This window comes from Salvelinus alpinus, chromosome 12 (assembly GCF_045679555.1).
Source record: "Salvelinus alpinus chromosome 12, SLU_Salpinus.1, whole genome shotgun sequence".
NCBI classification, from domain to species: Eukaryota; Metazoa; Chordata; class Actinopteri; order Salmoniformes; family Salmonidae; genus Salvelinus; species Salvelinus alpinus.
Window position 1 is genome coordinate 33,781,702 of NC_092097.1, and position 17,753 is coordinate 33,799,454.

The 17,753-nt window shown below is 43.0% G+C and overlaps 2 protein-coding genes and 1 pseudogene across 2 annotated transcripts in view; 1 reads left to right on the forward strand and 2 right to left on the reverse strand.

Moving 5' to 3' along the window:
* Window positions 1–338: 338 nt before the first annotated feature.
* On the reverse strand, window positions 339–2,000 carry LOC139535239 (probable G-protein coupled receptor 25). The gene has a single exon (XM_071334573.1). The coding sequence runs from the start codon at window positions 1,957–1,959 to the stop codon at window positions 832–834; it is 1,128 nt and encodes a 375-aa protein (XP_071190674.1). The 5' UTR covers window positions 1,960–2,000; the 3' UTR covers window positions 339–831.
* A 3,447-nt stretch (window positions 2,001–5,447) lies between these two features.
* Window positions 5,448–8,280, forward strand: LOC139535280 (olfactomedin-like protein 3A; annotated as a pseudogene).
* Window positions 8,281–9,335: 1,055 nt separating this feature from the next.
* Window positions 9,336–17,753, reverse strand: part of LOC139535281 (synaptotagmin-6-like) — a 99,185-nt gene continuing 90,767 nt past the window's right edge. Inside the window, exon 8 of the mRNA XM_071334598.1 lies at window positions 9,336–10,674. Coding sequence (XP_071190699.1) covers window positions 10,603–10,674 — 72 coding nt within the window. The 3' untranslated portion in view covers window positions 9,336–10,602. The remainder of the gene's footprint in view (window positions 10,675–17,753) is intronic.

Sequence of the window (17,753 nt, forward strand, 5' to 3'; positions counted from 1 at the left end):
CGTGAACATGTAATGCCTATAAAAGCTATGAATGGTAAAGTTATGTTATAAAAATAAGCATTTCGATACAATAAAGTTATAGGAACTACTTATGAGGAATTGTTATATATGACTTTTTTTTTTATTATGCTTTCTTTCAATATGCCTAAAATATAGCTTAAACCATTTCAACTTTGTTTTAATTCTTCTGTGTTGCTTTATTGTAAAAAGTACACACAAATCTAATCGAAGCATTACAGTTGATATTAACCTAATTTGGAATGTTTTCAGCTGAATGGCCATTGTTAAACTGCAAAACGACTTAGTAAACTATGACATAGTTTGGGAAAAAGTAGTTATTAGCAATCATATAAACACCCAATTTATTCAAAAATGTGTATTATTTGTATTTATAATGCTTAAAATGTCATCTTACTAATGATATGAACATGGAAAACCATTTAGAATATTATTGTAATAGTTTTCATACAGCAGAAATGAACCACTAACAAATTAATGTTACTGTTAACAAATTGCTATTTAATATTATTATGAATTTACAAATGTTAACAATCATAATTAACAGGCTACTGGTGAATTAATCATATTCAAAATATGGTTGTTCAGTTAAAAAAAGAAAGCAAAATAAATAAGTAATATGAATGCAAACATCAATTCAAACTATTAATGATAATGAAATAACTATTATACATAAAATATATTATAGTGGATGCTTTCACTGAATTTTAGAATTACATACAGTAACACCTAAAATCATAATACAAAATTATTCACTTCAACCTTTAGGGCTTTGGACTACAGAAATGCTATAAAATGTGCAGAACCCTGCTATCAGACTTTCTGGTCGAACGATTGGAAATGAGTTCTGGAGGCTGTTGTGCCACAGCTCTCTGAGGTGCCGTTGTAGGAGAAGTCGGTGGACGAGGCATAGCCCTGGTGCAGCCCACGCTTCCGCACGCAGCTCAGAAACAGGCTTTCCGCCTGCCGTCTGAAGTGGTGGTCCAGGAGCAGGTAGATGGCCGGGTTCACGCAGCTGTTGAGGAAGGCCAAGCAGCAGGAGAGAGTGAGGCCCTGACTCAGGACAGACTGGGTCTCATTGCTCAGATCGGCCCCAGACAGCCTGAAACCAATTAGGAGGGTCTTGAAGATGTTGAAGGGAAGCCAAGACACCACGAAGGCCACGATGATGGTGAAGACCATTTTGAGAGAGTGGCGGCGGCGGGCTTCCGCATGGGGGTTGCCCGTGGCAACACAGTGTCGGCGCAGGCGGGCCAGGAGGGAGCTGTAGCAGAGGAGGATGATGAACACTGGCAGGGCGAAAGTCAGGAAAACCGTGGTCAGGCTCAGACCCTGGAAGAAGGACGACTCTTCGTCCTCCAGACAGAAGGGTTCACCGTTGGAGGTACGTACGCTACGGTACACCAGGGAGGGGGTACCCAGAGCCAGGGATAGCAGCCAGACAACGGCGCAGGTGAAACGCACACACTGGCTGCTGCGCAGGAAGCGGGAGTCCATGAGGCGCACCACGGCCAGGTAACGGTCCACGCTCATACAGGTCAGGAAGAAGATGTTGGAGAAGCGGTTGACGGAGATGATGTAGCTGCTGAGTTTGCAGAGGAGGTTCCCAAAAGGCCAGTGTCCCTCCTGACTGGAGGAGACGGCCCACAGTGGGAGGGTGAGGACAAACACCAGGTCCGCCAGCGCCAGATTAACCACAAATGTATCCACTAGACGCCCACCCCTCTTCCCCCTGCTGCCCATGACCATGATCACAAAGAGGTTTCCCAGGAAGCCTGTGAAAAACATGAAGAAATAAAGCAGTGGCAGGTAGATGTGAGAATGGGGAAGACTGGAGTTGGAGTGCTCCCCAAGGTTGGTTGGATTGTAGCTGTAATTGTACAGCAGGTCAGTGTCATTGTCATCGCTGTAGAAGTAGTTGTCGTTATCATACATTTCCATTCTGTGGTCAGAGAGAAGTGTCTCAGCTGCTTGCGCTCTGTGTGTCTGGCTGGCAAGCTCATTACTTCTAGACATACTATCCTGCGTCACATTCTTAAAAACCACAGACAAACTGTCAGGTTTTCTTCTGTGATCTCTAGCATGATCTCTGTATGTTTTCTATCTGGCATATTCTTGCACAAAATGACACAAATTACTACTATTTCTCATGATAATCTTTTACAATATACTCTATTTGCATATCAGTTTTCAAATAGAAACACTTAAGATACTTCCTTACATGCAGGCAAAAAGTTAAGCAAGAAGAAACATAAAAACATATCAAGAGAAAAAGTACATGTACAATCTGGGCAATGGCATTGAACGAAAATAATAAAAAACAACCAAGGACTGAATTATAGTTGCAGATCAAACAATAAAAGCATTTGACAGGGACAGGATGTTTATGGTATTCAAGGGATTGATGTAGGCATACTTTAATTATGATTTTGTACATATTAGAAAACCTACATTCACAGAGTGGATTTGTAATTTCAATCATTAAATTGAACTGAGACATGACATTGAAAATCAACTTTATATATATATTTATTTAAAATAAACTAGGCAAGTCAATTAAGAACAAATTCTTATTTATAATGACGGCCTACCCCGGCCAAACCCGGACGACGCTGGGCCAATTATGCGCTGCCCTATGGAACTCCCAATCAATGCCGGTTGTGATACAGCCTGGAATCAAACCAGGATCTGTAGTGATGCCTCTAGCACTGAGATGCAGTGCCTTAGACCACTGCGCCACTCGTATTACTCATAGTCTCTTGTGTGAAAGGTGTGAAAACAGCAAACACTGTTATCAAATTGCATTTGTCACATGCGCCGAATACAACCGGTGTGGACTTTACAGGGAAATGCTTTCTTACGAGCCCTTCCCAACGATGCAGAGTTAAAAATAATAATACAAAATAAAAAATAAAATACACAAGAATGAAGCTATATACAGGAAGTACCAGTACCAGATCAATGTGCAGGGGTATGAGGTATTTGAGGTAGATATGTACATAAAGGCAGGGTCAAAGGACCTGGCATCAGAATAGATAATAATAAGAGTAAAATTAAGAACAGAGTAGCAGCAGCAAATAATGAGTGTGAAAGTGTGAAAGTGTGTGTGTGCGTGGGGGTGGGTTGTGTGTGAGAGTGTCAGTGTAGTGTGAGTGTGTATATAGTCTTGTGAGTGTGCATAGTCAGTGCAAGATAGTTCGTGTAACCATTTAATTAACAATTTAGCAGTCTTATGGCTATTTAGCAGTCTTGGGGGTAGAAGCTGTCTCGGAGCCTGTTGGTGAGAGAGCCGATGCTCCGGTACCGTTTTCCGGACGGTAGCAGAGTGAACAGGCCTTCCTCTGACATCACCTGATATAGAGGTCCTGGATGGCAGGGAGGTCGGCCCCAGTGATGTATTGGGCCGCCCGTACCACCCTCTGCTGTACATTATGCGAAAATGCTTGCATGTGGAAATCAAAATGGGACTTGCCAGACCCTATATGATCGTGCACATGAATAAATCAGACGTCTCATCAGATGAGTCATATTATAGATAAAACTTACTGTAATGTGAACTTGATGAGAACTTGATGTGAAAAGCTGTGAAAACCATACGTGGAATGACAGCTTAATTTAACCAACCACTTCTCATTTTGACTGATAGTAGTGTGTGAACATGAACAATGGACAATGGGCTCTGTCAGAAATGTAAATCATCATATGAACAGTTGTAGAACAGAGTGAAACTAATTATATAATACTATAGGTATATAATACTATAGTTATATAATACTATGTTAGAGGAAAAGGAAAGGGAACCAATGACAAAAGGTTCAGCCTGAGCTAGTTGAATGTTGGTTATGTAAGAGAAGGTTACTGTTCCAATAAAAACATGAGGGGAGAAAGGATCTTCTATTTGGCAAAAAGGTTTTCCTCCACTCTCAGCGTTGCACAAGCATTTGGTTCCCATCAATGCTTAAGAGTTTACTTCGAAACACATTAAACTAAATCAAATACTAACAGGAGTGAACAACTAGTTTTTAATCAAGAGTGACAACTTCTAGTCAAGAGAGACAACTTCTAGTCAAGAGTGACAACTTCTAATACATAGTGACAACTGTGCAAACAATATTTTGCTTTAACTTGCCTAAACATTGCATTTTAGTGTGATACGAGTCATCAACCATATGTTTCAATGGATTTCAGTCTCTACAAAACATAGAAAACGAATAATAACAAAATAAAAAGCGCCTCCCAACCTAAAGTAACCTATATTCATCCCTAATGTGGTATAAGCCTTATACATGGAGTTATTTGGACAATTTCTCTGCAAAAGACTGACCAGCTGGCTCACTTCAAGGTGTTGATGTGCAATAACACAACTCCACTGCTTCACTGCCAAATATCTTGTACCCACATCCCATTCTCCCTCTTGCTTTCTCAGATGGAAAATAGTTGGCTTCTCCCTCTCTGTGCTCTGACTGCATGAATAATACCTCCCAAACAAGTTGCTTATTGAGAGACTGTAACTACTCAGAGAAACCTCTCGGTTCATTTCCAGCCAGTGAGTCATTCTAAAAAAAAAGGGTAAAACACTTGCCAATTCAGGTTGATCAAATAAAATAAAAGGTTATTTGTCACATGCTTCGTAAACAACATGTGTAGACTAACAATGAAATGCTTATGGGCCCTTCCCAACAATGCAGAGAGAAAATGGAAAAATAATTGAAAACTAAATACACAATGAGTATTAATGTTGTTTTAGTGAGACTCCTTAATCATCCTGCAGCTGTCTGTGCAAAGGAGGTCACACTGCTTGCTTAGCAAATACCATTTCCCCCGATTTGGCCTATACCTGGCACGAACTCGGGACCTATGCTTTGCTAGCACATGTGACCACCCTATGGAAGCATCTTACCAGCACCACTCGAAAAGCTAGATATTAGCTGGCGCAAGTGGGGACATGTCCGGCTGAGGAGTAAGTTTCACACAATCCCATGTGATACATCCACCTGAAATAATATATCAGGTGATAATTCAGTATACTGTGGACTTGGAATATTTTTTAATTGAAAAACATTGCTGCATATCACTTCAACGCTGTCACACAGTGTGTTATATCCACTGGTCTTCCCTCTCTGTGGTGTTGGTAGCTGTCTTTTCCTAGTTCCTAGCCACACCAGCGGCTCTTGAATACAACTATAATCCTGACTTTTCTGCACACCCTCCTAGCTTTGCCAACAAAGCAAAACACCGGCTGTGGGGTAGACAGTGGCACTGTTTCCCCAAACTGCAGATTCCATCTTTAATGTCTCTGTTCTCCTTTAATGGGATGGCCAAAGGTTCCAGGCCCAGAATGAACAGCAAGGGAGAGAAACATCCCTGCCTCGTCCCCCTGTGGAGCCTGAAGCCATACCATTGGTTCTTTAGAAGCCATACCATTGGTGATGACTGTGGCAGTGGCCCCAGAGAACAGGGTGTTAATTAATCCTGTGAAATAGGGACAGCACCCATATGCCTCCAGGACTACTTGCTCTAACTGTCTTCTTCTCACCTCACCTCTCCCACCAGGACCATATCTCGGTGTGGTACGAGCAGACCAATTGCTATGCCACAGAGCTGCCGGAGTTCAAGCAGCAGATGGTTGCCCGGATTGAGACCCTGGACAAGGAGACACTGAGGACAGACCTGAACCGTGTGGGGACGCGCGTGGAGCTCGAGATGGACTACCTGGAGACACAGAACGGGGCGCAGCCCTGCGTGGACCTTGACGACAAGCTGGTGGAGCAACAGGTGACCGTGGTGAAGGAGAAGAGCAAGGCCAAGTGCGACAAGGCCACAGGTGAGATGTGGCAGACATACTGAGGGGACAAAGACACATGATTACTTACTAAGAGGATCATAGCAAGCCTGGTAATTAATTGCACCCACCTGGCTTCCCAGGTCTAAATCCCTAGAGGGGAAGAATTAATTGATAAAAATCAGCAGTGGAACTAGCTTCGAGGTCCATATTTGAATTTGCCTGGCATAGGCCTACTGAAAGGACAAATATATGAAGTAAACTCAGCAGTAGCGGTAATGCGAGGCCTTGTTTCCTTAACAAGTCTTCTTCTACATGATGAGTGGAGATATAGTGGGCCACAGGTATGAGATGTCTATAAACGTGTATGCAGGCCAAGTGTCTCAGCTGCTGTACTGTCATGTAACTAAATTAGAAAATCAATCTACCCTCATATCAGGATTCTACTCTCAGAGGCCCTTACTAAATAATTTAAGTGGCTTTCATTCAATGTTGTGCTTAACACGTCTTGTTCTGCTGTAAAACATTAAGGTTAGGGTTGATAACATATAGAACACCATCTGGTTTTCTTGGCAGGCATAATTATAAATCTAGAGCAGGTATTCAGGAAACTATTTACACTTGGTTGTTGAAGTACAGGAAGTGGGAGGACAGTTACTGAGTTCCTGTATGAGAGCATGCTGATGAAGCACATAGATGAAGGTGAAGATGGGATGCTGATTCAAATATCATTCTCTAAATTATGCACCAATTTAATTGTAATATCTGGTTTCAGTTGCACTAGAGCAAAAATGAGTAGGCAGTGACTAATTAGATTTAATAGCCTGTGATCTTAATAAACATTGCCACACACTTGTAATTAAATAGTTTTTTAATTTAGCCAGTAATGAAATCAGATGAGTGCTGTTGCCGACTAAGTGGGCAGGTTCTTCTGACACAATCAGGTTGAACATCTGAACATACTTCAGATCATGTGAAAGGAGTGAAAATAAGCTAAAAAAATTTTTTTTATATGGTATGTTGTAGTTTGTCTCATGATATTGGTATAACAGATATCACAGTGGGACTGTAACAATGTCTACATTGTAATTACACTGAACCCGCTGTGTAATGTTAACTACCATGTAAAAAACATATTAGTCCAACTAAATTTAAAGTGGGACCAGGAAGGGTCATGTACCTCTCTTCTCCTCTCCCAGACTGCAGGGACATGATATCCAGCATCAAATCCATGAAGATTTTTAAGTGAGTTGGAGGTCCAAAGACGTGGGCAGCAGCTCAGGCAAGGTCTACGTCTTCAACGGCACAGATGAGGACACCCTCTATGAGTTTGGCTCCATCAGGGACTTCACCGTCTCCTTGGGCACATCTATGGCCAAGACCATGAAGCTGCCATCCCCTTGGCGAGGTAGCGGCCACACCGTTTACAACAACCACGCGTACTACCTGAAGGAGAGCAAGGAGCTGCGGCTGATCAAGTACGACCTGTGGCGGACAACACTGTCTTCCCTGTCCAGGACCACGTCCCCGTATATGGCCTAAGCCTGGAGACGGTCATTGACCTGGAGGCAGACGAGGAGGGCCTCTGGGCCATCTAAGTGTATGCCACCAAGGAGACTGAGAGGCACATCTCTCTGGACAAAATGGATGACAACACGCTCGACATCGAACAGATGTGGGACACGCCGTGTCCGAGGGAGCCTTCATCTGAGGCACGGTGTACATGGTCTACAACAGTGCGGAGCCCAGACCCTCGCGTGTCCAGTGTGTATTTGATGTCAGTAATATGGTGACCAACGACGACGCACCGCTAGTGTACTTTCCCAAGTACAATCTACTGGAGCTGCAGATCTACGCCTGGGAGGGCTACCAGATCCTTTACAAGCTGGCCATGAAGAAGAAACTGGATGTATGAGCTCAGCAGCACCACCTAGTGTTGAGATTTCATCGGTACTGAGTAAAAGCCCAGAAATGTCTGTGTAGATGAAAATAAAACATTTTCACTGTCATATTCAGATTTGTTCAACTACAGATGCCGTGTCTGCATTTGATCATGCTGTTGCAGGAATTTGCCTGCACTACAGGAAATGCAATCTTGTAGTGTATCTGAGGTTAGAAAGGCTTCCAATTTCCACTTTAAACTTGATTTGCCCGAACACATTTATCAACCCCTACAAATTTGTCAATTTATTATAATCCACATGTCCAGTTGCTGCAGAATAATTTTTATGCTGTAGCAAACTGGCTCAAATTAAGATCCTACATCTGCAGTTATGATTTTGAACAGTCCTAAATGTAATCAGATCATTGTCATAGTCCTTCCTGTCTTACTAACAGAAAAACAGTTCAGTGACAAAACCATCCATTTACTTTAGATATTGCTTGTTATTAAATATTTATATGATAATAAAGATCTAGGAGAGTGTGGACGGAGAATCTGAAGTAAAAACAGTACAGTTGTATAATATTTTTGTTTTCTGTTTAGCACTTTCTAAAACAACATTTTAACTTCACTGGCTATGCCTTGATGTTGAATAAAAACATACTTGGATGAAAGTGTGTAAGTTATTTTTCTTCCATATTACAGAAAAAGAGGAACATACAGTGGGGAGAACAAGTATTTGATACACTGCCGATTTTGCAGGTTTTCCTACTTACAAAGCATGTAGAGGTCTGTAATTTTTATCATAGGTTAGAGACGTAGGTTTATCAACTGTGAGAGACGGAATCTAAATATTTTATTTTATATATTTTGATAAAAATAATTGAAAGTTGTGTCTCATTATGGTAAGTGGTGAAATAAGTATAGCCAGTTACAATTGTAATGGCTTAGCAGATAATAAGAAAAGACGATCATCATTTACCTGGCTAAAAGAGAAGGATTATAATATCTATTGTTTACAGGAAACCCATTCAACACTTTTAGATGAAGTTTTGTGGAAAAAGAACTGGGGGGGGGGGCGAAATATGGGCAAGGAAATTCAAAAGGGGTGATGGTTTTAATTAACAATAATTTTGATCCAAATGTGCAAATTGTCCAAACAAATCCTCAAGGTAGATGGATTATTTTAAATATGTTATTGGACAATAAACAGATATGGCTTATTAACCTATACGGTCCGAATAATGATGATCCAAGCTTCTTTGAAAATATATATAAGAATTTATCAACTCTACAAGCAACACTAGACTGTATTATTATAGTGGGAGATTTTAATACGGTCTTAAATACCTCTATGGACCGGAAAGGAAATCACACTACAAACTATCACCCTCAGGCACTTAAGGAAATCATCAATGTTATGGATATATTGGAATTAGTGGATATATGGAGACTTAAATACCCTGACCTAGTGAGATATACAGTGGGGAGAACAAGTATTTAATACACTGCCGATTTTGCAGGTTTTCCTACTTACAAAGCATGTAAAGGTCTGTAGTTTTTATCATAGGTACACATCAACTGTGATAGACAAAATCTAAAACAAAAATCCAGAAAATCACATTGTATTATTTTTAAGTAATTCATTTGCATTTTATTGCATGACATAAGTATTTGATACATCAGAAAAGCAGAACTTAATATTTGGTACAGAAACCTCTGCACTCAATTTGGAATGTTAGAACCAGAATCAACAACTTTATTATAATTTCTTTAAAATACAAGGGATGCCTGGAAACAGTTGTTACAAATACAAATGTTCAATACAAAAGTGGAAAGTTACTCTAAATTGCTTGGAAAAAACAGGAGTCCTTATTTTAAACTCTTATCACAAGGCTGATGATGCAAATGAGTCAAGGATCAAGCCAAGTCCCTCAACAAAGTACATGACATTGCCTGAACAGGAGACTATTGGCAAACATTTCACAGGTGAGCAGTGAAGTTGTAGTCACTGTGAAATTGAAACAGAAAAGTAAGTTCAGGGGGATAATCATGTGGATAATATAAGAAATATGTGATTCTAAATACAGTGCTATTATTGATGTCAGTATCAAAGGGCATTATATACATATACTGTTGTACATTAAGTCCATACCTACAGTGTAATTTTAACAGTACCGCCACAAACCAAACCACATTATTTGTAATGATGCTAGCTACGTATTTAGCACGTAATGCAGCTACACTTAAGACGTCAAAAATATATGATGGCCAGGTATGGTGTATGTTGTGTACATAAAACAAATAAAAATAAAGTAGAGGGATGAAACACTTATCATCCTGGAACATCCACTGTAGTAAACCAACAATTATTTAAGTAACAATACAAATGTGTATAAAATGGTTCACTTCATAATACCCTGTTGATTGTTTTGGACTTGCTGTAAGAGGGTCATAGGGTACTTCAAGAACATCCTGCACTCAACAGCAGCAACTATAACATTTTACCTATTTAATATGATGTTGTACTGTATGTTCACAAGACTGCCATAACGCCCTGACCACACCTCAGACAGATACACATAGATGTTAACCTCAGATGTATAAACACACCAGGCTGAGCTCAACTGCAAAAATATTGTTGCAATAATACTGATCCCACCAGACCCAGTACACACTATACATTCCATGACAAAGTGGCTGTCCAAGAGGGAACAAGAGAAATGTGTGTGTGTGTTTGTCTGTATTTCTGTGTCTGTGTGCTGGGGAGATAATGTCCAGTGTAAACCGACTGTTATTCCAGAATAACTTACTGCACTTTACTTTTTTTGAGGCACAGGGTCTGGGACACTCCAATATTTCAGGCCTTGCTGCAGGGCAGGCTTCGTAGAGTAGTGTAGAATACATTCTGGCTCCTCCCTCATGGACTAGACAGAAGTCTTGGAGAGGGACAGGAGTCTTGGCTGTCAAAGCTTGCAGTGCGGGTTTTCCACTGTAGGAGACATTTCACATGGTAAGATTAGTGCACCAACATGGAAATTGCTGTCACTGTTAGGAGTTTACCTACCATCAGAAATCCTAAACATAGATGGATATATATACAGTGCATTGGGAAGGTATTCAGAACCCTTGACATTTTCCACATTTTGTTACTTTACAGCCTTATTCTAAAATGGATTAAATAGTCCCCCCCCCCCCATCAATCTACACACAATACCCCATAATGACAAAGCAAAAACACTTAGACATTTTTGCAATTATGTATTAAAAATAAAAAATGGAAATATTAAATTCATATAAGTATTCAGACCCTTTACTCAGTACTTCGTTGAAGCACCTTTGGCAGCAATTACAGCCTTGAGTCTTCTTGGGTATGACACTACAAGCTTGGCACACCTGTATTTGGGGAGTTTATCCCATTCTTCTCTGCAGATCCCCTCAAGCTGTCAGGTTGGATAGGGAGCGTTGCTGCACAGCTATTTTCAGGTCTCTCCAGAGATGTTCAATATGGTTCAAGTCTGGACTCTGGCTGGACCACTCAAGGATATTCAGAGACTTGTCCCGAAGCCACTTCTGAGTTGTCTTGTCTGTGTGCTTAGGGATATTGTCCTGTTGGAAGTTGAACCGTCGCTCCAGTCTGAGGTTCTGAGTGCTCTGGAGAAGGTTTTCATCAAGAATCTTTGTACTTTTCTCCATTCATCTTTCCCTCAATCGTGACTAGTCTCCCAGTCCCTGCCGCTGAAAAACATCCCCACAGCATGATGTTGCCACCACCATGCTTCACTGTAGGGATGGTGCCAGGTTTCCTCCCGATGTGACGGTTGGCATTCAGGCCAAAGAGTTCAATCTTGGTTTTATCAGACCAGAGAATTTTGTTTCTCATGATCTGAGAGTGTTTCAGGTGCCTTTTGGCAAACTCCAAGCGGGCTGTCGTGAGACTTTTACTGAGGAGTGGCTTCCGTCTGGCCACTCTACCATAAAGACCTGATTGGTGGTGTCATGACTTCCGCCGAAGTCGGTCCCTCTCCTTGTTCGGGCGGTGTTCGGCGATCGACGTCACCGGCCTTCTAGCCATCGCCGATCCACTTTTTATTTTCCATTTGTTTTGTCTTTGTTTTACACACCTGGTTTCAATTCCCCAATTACATGTTCATTATTTAACCCTCTGTTTTCCCCATGGTTTTTGTGCGTGATTGTTTTATGTATGTTCAGTCCGTTATTGTGGGCTCGGTATTACGACATGTTATTGGAATATTTGAGTAAAGTTACTTGTGTTACTCATCTCTGCTGTCCTGCACCTGACTCCTCTGCACCAGCTACACCCAGACCATTACAGGTGGAGTGCTGCAGAGATGGTTGTCCTTCTGGAAGGTTCTCCCATCTCCACAGAGGAACTCTAGAGCTCTGTCAGAGTGACCATAGGGTTCTTGGTCACCTCGCTGAACAAGATCCTTCTCCCCCGATTGCGCAGTTTGGCTGGGCAGCCAGCTCTAGCAACAATCTTGGTGGTTCCAAACTTTTTCCATTTAAGAAAGATGGAGGCCACTGTGTTCTTGGGGACCTTCAATGCTGCAGAAATGTTTTGGTACCCTTCCCCAGATCTTTGCTTTGGCACAATTCTTTCGACCTCATGGCTTGGTTTTTGCTCTGACATGCACTGTAAACCTTATGTAGACAGGTGCGTGCCTTTCCAAATCATGTCCAATCAACTGAATTTACCACAGGTGGACTCCAGTCAAATTGTAGAAACATCTCAAGTATGATCAATGGAAACAGGAGGCACCTGAGCTCAATTTTGAGTCTCATAGCAAAGGGTAAGAATACTTATGTAAATAAGGTATTTCTGTTTTCAATTTTTAATAAATTTGCAAAGATTTCTGTCATTATGGGCTATTGTGTGTAGATTGATGAGGATTTTTCATTTTATTTAATCCATTGTAGAATAATGCTGTAACATAACAAAATGTGTAAAAAGGGAAGGAGTCTGAATACTTTCAGAATGCACTGTATATACTGAACAAGATAGAAATGCAACAAGCAACAATTTCAAAGGTTTTACTGAGTTACAGTTCATATAAGGAAATCAGTAGATTGAAATAAATGAATTAGGCCCTAATCTATAGATTTCACATGACTGGAAATACAGTCAGGTGGTCACAGATACCTTAAAAATAAAAGGTTGGGGCGTGGATCAGAAAACCAGTCAGTATCTGGTGTGACCATCATTTTGCCTCATGCAGCGCAACACAACTGCTTCCCGTAGAGTTGATCAGGCGGTTGATTGTGGCCTGTGGAATGTTGTCCCACTCCTCTTCAATGGCTGTGCGAAGTTGTTGTATATTTTGGTGGGAACTGGAACACGCTGTCGTACACGTCAATCCAGAGCATCCCAAACATGCTTAATGGGTGACATGTCTGGTGAGTATACAGGCCATTTTTATTTTTTTATTTCACCTTTATTTAACCAGGTAGGCTAGTTGAGAACAAGTTCTCATTTGCAACTGCGACCTGGCCAAGATAAAGCATAGCAGTGTGAACAGACAACAACACAGAGTTACACATGGAGTAAACAATAAACAAGTCAATAACATGGTAGAAAAAAAGAGAATCTATATACAATGTGTGCAAAAGACATGAGGAGGTAGGCAATAAATCGAATAATTACAATTTAGCAGATTAACACTGGAGTGATAAATCATCAGATGATCATGTGCAAGTAGAGATACTGGTGTGCAAAAGAGCAGAAAAGTAAATAAATAAAAACAGTATGGGGGTGAGGTAGGTAAATTGGGTGGCTATATACCGATGGACTATGTACAGCTGCAGCGATCGGTTAGCCGCTCAGATAGCAGATGTTTAAAGTTGTTGAGGGAGATAAAAGTCTCCAACTTCAGAGATTTTTGCAATTCGTTCCAGTCGCAGGCAGCAGAGAACTGGAAGGAAAGGCGGCCAAATTAGGTTTTGGCTTTAGGGATGATCAGTGAGATACACCTGCTGGAGCGCGTGCTACGGGTGGGTGTAGCCATCGTGACCAGTGAACTGAGATGAGGCAGCACTTTACCTAGCATAGCCTTGTAGATGACCTGGAGCCAGTGGGTCTGACGACGAACATGTAGCGAGGGCCAGCCGACTAGGGCATACAGGTCGCAGTGGTGGGTCGTATAAGGTGCTTTAGTAACAAAACGGATGGCACTGTGATAAACTGCATCCAGTTTGCTGAGTAGAGTATTGAAAGCTATTTTGTAGATGACATCGCCGAAGTCGAGGATCGGTAGGATAGTCAGTTTTACTAGGGTAAGTTTGGCGGCGTGAGTGAAGGAGGCTTTGTTGCGAAATAGAAAGCCGACTCTAGATTTGATTTTGGATTGGAGATGTTTGATATGAGTCTGGAAGGAGAGTTTGCAGTCTAGCCAGACACCTAGGTACTTATAGATGTCCACATATTCTAGGTCGGAACCGTCCAGGGTGGTGATGCTAGTCGGGCGTGCGGGTGCGGGCAGCGAACGGTTGAAAAGCATGCATTTGGTTTTACTAGCGTTTAAGAGCAGTTGGAGGCCACGGAAGGAGTGTTGTATGGCATTGAAGCTCGTTTGGAGGTTAGATAGCACAGTGTCCAAGGAAGGGCCAGAAGTATACAGAATGGTGTCGTCTGCGTAGAGGTGGATCAGGGAATCGCCCGCAGCAAGAGCAACATCATTGATATATACAGAGAAAAGAGTCGGCCCGAGAATTGAACCCTGTGGTACCCCCATAGAGACTGCCAGAGGACCGGACAACATGCCCTCCGATTTGACACACTGAACTCTGTCTGCAAAGTAGTTGGTGAACCAGGCAAGGCAGTCATTAGAAAAACCGAGGCTACTGAGTCTGCCGATAAGAATATGGTGATTGACAGAGTCGAAAGCCTTGGCCAGGTCGATGAAGACGGCTGCACAGTACTGTCTTTTATCGTTATGATATCGTTTAGTACCTTGAGCGTGGCTGAGGTGAACCCGTGACCGGCTCGGAAACCGGATTGCACAGCGGAGAAGGTACGGTGGGATTCGAGATGGTCAGTGATCTGTTTGTTGACTTGGCTTTCGAAGACCTTAGAAAGGCAGGGCAGGATGGATATAGGTCTGTAACAGTTTGGGTCCAGGGTGTCTCCCCCTTTGAAGAGGGGGATGACCGCGGCAGCTTTCCAATCCTTGGGGATCTCAGATGATACGAAGGAGAGGTTGAGCAGGCTGGTAATAGGGGGTGCGACAATGGCGGCGGACAGTTTCAGAAATAGGGGGTCCAGATTGTCAAGCTGATTTGTATGGGTCCAGGTTTTGCAGCTCTTTCAGAACATCTGCTATCTGGATTTGGGTAAAGGAGAAGCTGGGGAGGCTTGGGCGAGTAGCAGCGGGGGGGGGGGGGCGGAGCTGTTGGCCAAGGTTGGAGTCGCCAGGAGGAAGGCATGGCCAGCCGTTGAGAAATGCTTGTTGAAGTTTTCGATTATCATGGATTTATCGGTGGTGACCGTGTTACCTAGCCTCAGTGCAGTGGGCAGCTGGGAGGAGGTGCTCTTGTTCTCCATGGACTTTACAGTATCCCAGAACTTTTTGGAGTTAGAGCTACAGGATGCAAATTTCTGCTTGAAAAAGCTGGCCTTTGCTTTCCTGACTGACTGCGTGTATTGGTTCCTGACTTCCCTGAACAGTTGCATATCGCGGGGACTCTTCGATGCTATTGCAGTTTGCCACAGGATGTTTTTGTGCTGGTCGAGGGCAGTCAGGTCTGGAGTGAACCAAGGGCTATATCTGTTCTTAGTTCTGCATTTTTTGAACGGAGCATGCTTGTCTAAGATGGTGAGGAAGTAACTTTTAAAGAATGACCAGGCATCCTCAACTGACGGGATGAGGTCAATATCCTTCCAGGGTACCCGGGCCAGGTCGATTAGAAAGGCCTGCTCGCAGAAGTGTTTTAGGGAGCGTTTGACAGTGATGAGGGGTGGTCGTTTGACCGCGGACCCGTAGCGGATACAGGCAATGAGGCAGTGATCGCTGAGATCTTGATTGAAGACAGCAGAGGTGTATTTGGAGGGCAAGTTGGTCAGGATAATGTCTATTAGGGTGCCCATGTTTACGGATTTAGGGTTGTACCTGGTGGGTTCCTTGATGATTTGTGTGAGATTGAGGGCATCTAGCTTAGATTGTAGGACTGCCGGGGTGTTAAGCATATCCCAGTTTAGGTCACCTAACAGAACAAACTCTGAAGCTAGATGGGGGGCGATCAATTCACAGATGGTGTCCAGGGCACAGCTGGGAGCTGAGGGGGGTCGGTAGCAGGCGGCAACAGTGAGAGACTTATTTCTGGAGAGATTAATTTTTAAAATTAGAAGTTCGAACTGTTTGGGCATAGACCTGGAAAGTATGACAGAACTTTGCAGGCTATCTCTGCAGTAGATTGCAACTCCTCCCCCTTTGGCAGTTCTATCTTGACAGAAAGTGTTATAGTTGGGTATGGAAATCTCAGAATTTTTGGTGGCCTTCCTAAGCCAGGATTCAGACACGGCAAGGACATCAGGGTTGGCAGAGTGTGCTAAAGCGGTGAGTAAGACAAACTTAGGGAGGAGGCTTCTGATGTTGACATGCATGAGACCAAGGATTTTTTGATCACAGAAGTCAACAAATGAGGGTGCCTGGGGACATGCAGGGCCTGGGTTTACCTCCACATCACCCGAGGAACAGAGGAGTAGTAGGATGAGGGTGCGGCTAAAGGCTATCAAAACTGGTCGCCTAGAGCGTTGGGGACAAGGAATAAAAGGAGCAGATTTATGGGCGTGGTAGAATAGATTCTGGGCATAATGTGCAGACAGGGGTATGGTGGGGCACGGGTACAGCGGAGGCAAGCCCAGGCACTGGGTGATGATAAGAGAGGTTGTATCTCTGGACATGCTGGTCACAATGGGTGAGGTCACCGCATGTGTGGAAGGTGGGGCAAAGGAGGTATCAGAGGTACGGGGAGTGGAACTACGGGCTCCAATGCAAACCAAAACAATGATAACTAGCCTGAACAACAGTATACAAGGCATATTGATATTTGAGAGAGACATACAGTAAGGCATAAAGTGATTGCAGGTCTTGATTGGGAGAGCTAACTAAAACAACAGGTGAGATAACAGCAGCTAGTCAGCTAACACAGCAACAGCAGGTACAATGGCGATGACTAGGCAGAGAGGGTCGGATTAACTACACACAGAGCCTGAGTTAAAACACAGAGCCGACAGATAAAACACAAATAAACAGAATGGAGTACCGTGAATTAATGGACAGTCCAGCAGGCATCAGCTATGTAGCCAAGTGATCATAGTGTCCAGGGGGCAGCCGTAGATGGAGCAGGGAAGCCGCCACTACGCTAGCACGCGGCGTTTAAAGTTAGTAGCCCGGGGGTGGTCTGCTCAGACGGAGGAGGTCTGCTCAGACGGAGGCCGGTTGAGGGCACAGCGGATGGGGTATTCGTCGGCAGACCAGACGTGGTGGTGCGGCGGTGCGCCGTGTCGACAGAGAATCCAAGCCAGATGGCGAAAGAGGTATTGTAGAATTTTGTTTGCTAACTGGTGCTAGCTTCGTGGCAGTGGCGCTAGCTGCAAGCTAGCTGTGAGGATCAGAAGTAGTGGCTCAGGGATTACGGCAGGAATCCTGCGTTGTTGTGGAGAGACAGTCCGATGCTGGTAAATTGGTGAGTAATATCCAGGCTAATAACAGGGCTGGTGTCTGTGCAGAAGGTAAAAGCTGCTAGCAGTGGCTAAAAATGACTAAATAGCTTGTAGCTGATTAGCTAGTTAGCTACTGGAGGTTCTTGAATGTGTTCCAAAGTTAAAAAATAATAGCGATTCCGTATCACATTGGGTGAGGTAGGTTACCGGAAGGTATAATCGAATTAAAAATCGAAAAGAGATAGATTAAAAAAAATATATATATACAAAAAATACGAAAAATACAAAAGTACACGAGAGGACGAAACAAAACACGCCTACACTGCTACGCCATCTTGGATCATCATGGATGAAATGGGACATTTTCAGCTTCCAGGAATTGTGTACAT